The sequence below is a fragment of the Gavialis gangeticus genome, unplaced genomic scaffold, assembly GCF_001723915.1.
Source record: "Gavialis gangeticus isolate Ggan-Ray unplaced genomic scaffold, GavGan_comp1, whole genome shotgun sequence".
Classification (NCBI taxonomy): Eukaryota; Metazoa; Chordata; order Crocodylia; family Gavialidae; genus Gavialis; species Gavialis gangeticus.
Window position 1 is genome coordinate 15546280 of NW_017728995.1, and position 4390 is coordinate 15550669.

At 38.8% G+C, this 4390-nt stretch overlaps 1 protein-coding gene across 1 annotated transcript in view; it reads right to left on the reverse strand.

Moving 5' to 3' along the window:
• The window catches only part of SERPINI2 (serpin family I member 2), a 36763-nt gene that overhangs the window by 16417 nt on the left and 15956 nt on the right, over nucleotides 1-4390 (reverse strand). The window contains 1 exon segment of the mRNA XM_019503037.1: nucleotides 2175-2286. Coding sequence (XP_019358582.1) covers nucleotides 2175-2286 — 112 coding nt within the window.

Genomic DNA, 4390 nt, shown 5'->3' on the forward strand with positions numbered 1-4390 from the left:
GTGTGTGTGTGTATGCACCTAATTGATTTGTATGCTTGTATATGTGCAATTGTGTCACACCTTCCTGTCTAACAGCACAATATTGAGATCCTGAGAGTTGGCCTGACCCCACAGGGAAACAACACTACCAACTATGAAACTATTAATATACTTTTTAAAAAAAGATTTAGCTGTCAAACCAATATAAAAATATGCATGGGTCTTTATTGTTCCCAATACCTAAAGAACTGCATTAATCTCCAGGAGCCAAAATAAGGGTGCCAAGCTCATTTTGTGCAAATGACTGAATTAAGTTATTTTGTTAAATGCCCCTTTGGTCCAGACTTTCTAAGTTAGGCCAACATCCTGCTTTCACAGAGTAGATGTCCCAAAAGGTATACCACTAAGAGGTTTACAAATCGATGGAGGGTTGAATTAGGTAGTAACTAATATTTTAATTCATAAAAGTAACTGTGGTGTTCAGAACCACTCCTTCAGGGAGGCAGGAAGACCACCATTTGGACACCCTAAATTCTGCTCTTTGGTATCTTCTGGATGCAAAACTCATCCACCTCTCTTCCCCTAGTTGTTACGCCTTGGGGACAAAGGAAGCAGAATTCAGAGAACAAGTGCAGGTATTAGACAACAGTAAAAAAAAGAAAGTAGCAGTGTGCTTTTCTATAATTAATATGTATGGGGATAAAAACACCTTCTTTGTCCCATTCTGTATTTATCACTATAAGTCTGCTAGTGTGACCAATAGTACAATATAGAGTGAAGTCATTAGGAACACCAGAGGTAAATACTCAAAGAAATGAGTGAGGCACTTTCTGCCTATATTAGGCCAAATTTTCTTTGTTGCACTAGTGTAAAGTGGAATCAGTGATATTACTGATTAATTGAGTTCTGTGATAAATTTTATACCAAATATGTGTTGGTGTATCTTGGGACATGCTCTGACCCTCCATGTAGAAAGATAACCCTGCCTCAGTTCACATTCATAACTTTTTCTTTGCTACCAGAAACATTAGGCCCCTGGAACATTTTTACTTGATGTTGCAATGAGATCTATTCCCCATACACATCCTGTCATGTCATATGTACATGGCAGGACACATGATTTTGGAATCAGCAATTTGCCATTGCAGGGGGAGCCCAAGATCATGATCCCAGGCTCTCCCTGCACTGGCAAGTAAAAAGCCAGGTGCCTAGTGAACTGGTGCAATTCCTGGGCTGGGACTGACAATTAACTGATTATCGACCCCAGCCCTGGGACTTCACTGGGGCTGGTTGGAGACTTCAGTGTAGTCCTAGGACTGGAACCGACAATCAGCTGATTGTCGGTCTCAGCCTAGGGACCACACTGGAGGTGTGATGCCGTCCCTGGGCTGGGACAGGCAATCAGCTGGTCTAGTACACTGCCCTGGGACTGCTTTCAGAGCCTTGCCCTGCCATGCAACTGGCACCAGGCTTCATGGCAGGGACCCTGACACATATTCAATTTAAAGCAAGAAGTAAACCAGCTACAAAATGTATTCCACAAAACATAAGTAATCATTTTGTAGTTTATTTCATGTTTTATGGTGCCATTAATTGCCTGAATATGTGGCTGGGTTACTATTAAATATATAATTAACAGGTTAAATATGTTGAAAATATAATGTCTGCCTTAGAATGATTGTTTTTCAGATGGGGAACAGACCAGAGATCAGATAATGACATTTTGCAGAATTTTAAGCTAGATCAATAATTTAAGCTCTGATGGCCTAGAGTTCCAGAAAAATACATTAAAATACAAAGTGCATACAAAGAATGGTCAAAATTTGACTAGAATACATGAATATATATGAAGTAAAGAGACAGCCTCAAATTGAAACCAGCCCCTTCCTTTCTAATAATCTTTAAGTTTATTAAAATGAAACAAACTTTAAGAATATAATTTTTGTTGCACATTTATTTTGCTACCTTCCTGCATTTCATTTACTTTAGACAGTAACCATAAATTGTTCAGTTTAACTTCATTGTTTGTAATCAGAAATTTCATATTTTCATGTAAAGCACAACCAGCTATCATGTGTGGGTTGCAGTCAGTGCACAGAGATTTACATTATTATTAGTTTCTGTATTTTTTCCTATTTCCAAAACCAATCCTTTGGGTCTAACAGGTATCCCTCTAAAAAAAGTCCCAACAGTACCTAAATTTAATAACCTGACCTCTTAGATTATGTTTCAGAACAAATAGGAAAGGATAGTGAACCACAAACTGGTTTTGTGACATGTTCATGTCTGGCTTCGTGACATGCATGCCTACAGAAACCAAGCATTTCTATTACAGCTATTAGATAAACTCTTTATCTAGAGTCTAGATTCTAGACCAAAGCCTAAGCAGATGAGGTAGGTGCTGACAGAGGTGTTTTGGGGCTGTGGGAAGAAAGGTATCTTTCCTGCAAAATTTTTAAGACGCCCCTCTCTAGAGGCTACTTGAAGTCAGCAACTGAAAAAACTTTGTTCTCTAATGTACAATAGGTTGAATGATCCACTCTGATGGATGCTTCTGCAAAGCTGGGCTCTATACTACACATCCTGTCACTTCCATAGAAGAACCATGACTTTTGCGGTTATTAAAGGTCCTTCTTTGGCCATGGAGAAATTTGTCATTACAGATCAGAACACTATCCTATCATGTCCAGAATCTAGTATATGACTCAGTAAAAGAAAGAGGTACACTTATGTAAAACGTTTTTCTCTCCCTAGGTTAGGCATTGCTTTGAACTGCAGTTGTTGATTCCCAAAAGGACAATATATGCTAACGGCCTTTTCCATTAGTCACAAATCATAAAGACAATTGAACAATTACAAGAAAAAAACCGTGTATAATATACAGCTGCTTAGCAATATGGTATTTTCTTTACGGACTTAGCACAAACTATCAAGGATAATAACCTACTCAAGATACCTTTTGATTTTAACTTCTTCAACTCAAGAAATGGCATTTCATTTTAAAACTCATCTGAAGTGCATATTATAACTATATTCTGTTTTAACTATAGTTATTACCTGCCCTGCAGGCATTTGTCAAACTGAAAGCTTAAAATGGCCCATTTAAGCAGTGATATATATTCTCAAGAGCAGTGGTTTACAAGTGAAAATGGCTTAGTTAAGAATTAAGATACAACACAGACAAACTCTGTCATTAAAATAAAATCAAGTTATCTTCAGTTTCGTATTAACATCTTTGCTAGATATAGTAAATCACATTTTTGTTATTAAAAAGGATTTCATAAGTATCCCAGAGGCCATATAAAGTCATATCACTCCTAACCATTAAAGCAGAGGTTGACATAAAGCCAAAATGGACATTTTATGATCAAAGAAATCATAAAAGAGAAAGCAGAGGTCAGTTAGTCCACCTTCTTGTCCCATGGCAGGATAAACTAAATCTAAATCTAATTTAAATAATCGGTGACAGACATTTGTCTACCCTGGCACATAATACAAACATAGTGTTAACAGGCAGGGTCCAGCAACTTTAATTTTGCTCCACTTTCTATGTGGCAGAAAAGAAATCAAATCACCTCCTCCCTGCTCGTAACACCTGTAAACACTGAAAAGAAAATTAATCTATTGGATTTCCAGCCTTTTACCATTCAGTAACTAATATTCCTCACCTTGTCAGGGACAGTAATACACACAGAATGAGACAGGTTCAGCAGTCTTTAATTAAAGGTATACTTGTCATACTATATGGCATTATGGAGGAAATAGTTGGTGACTCTGAGTGCTTAGATATTACAATCATGCCCTCATCGCTGTAACATCTGACTACGTCTCATTCAGTAACTCACCCAGAGCTTTCCTTAGGGGTGGCCAATGCAGGTGACTGCCCAGGGTGCTCTGCTCCCCCCCTGACTGCCCAGGGTGCCATGGCCTCCCTGCCCCAAATATGCATGCACGTGTGAGCAGATGAGGCCCCTACCCACCTGCCTCTGCCTCTGCCTGAAGCATCCTCACTGACTTGTAAGGGGAGGGAGCCCAAAAAAAGAAATTTGCCCTGGGCACCATTTTCCCTAAGGCTGGCTCTGAACTCATCAAAATATTTCAGGTTCCAACAACCATCCTTCAAACTACAGATAAACAGAGGAGTAGATGTAAAAACTAAGAAGGATATTTAGGCCCCAAAAAGTGCTTGGCAACGTTATCAGCAAAGGAAAAGCAAATAGGAATGAAAAAAAGGAAAATAGATCCAAGAAGGGGATACTTCCCCTCTATGTGGCATTGGTCAGACCGCAGCTGGAGCACTGCATCCAGTTTTGGGCACCATACTTCAAGGCTAAGAGATGTTGATATTAATTATAGTCTACATTAATGTAAAAGGAATTGCCCTATACATTCAGGACCTCATCATGCGCTT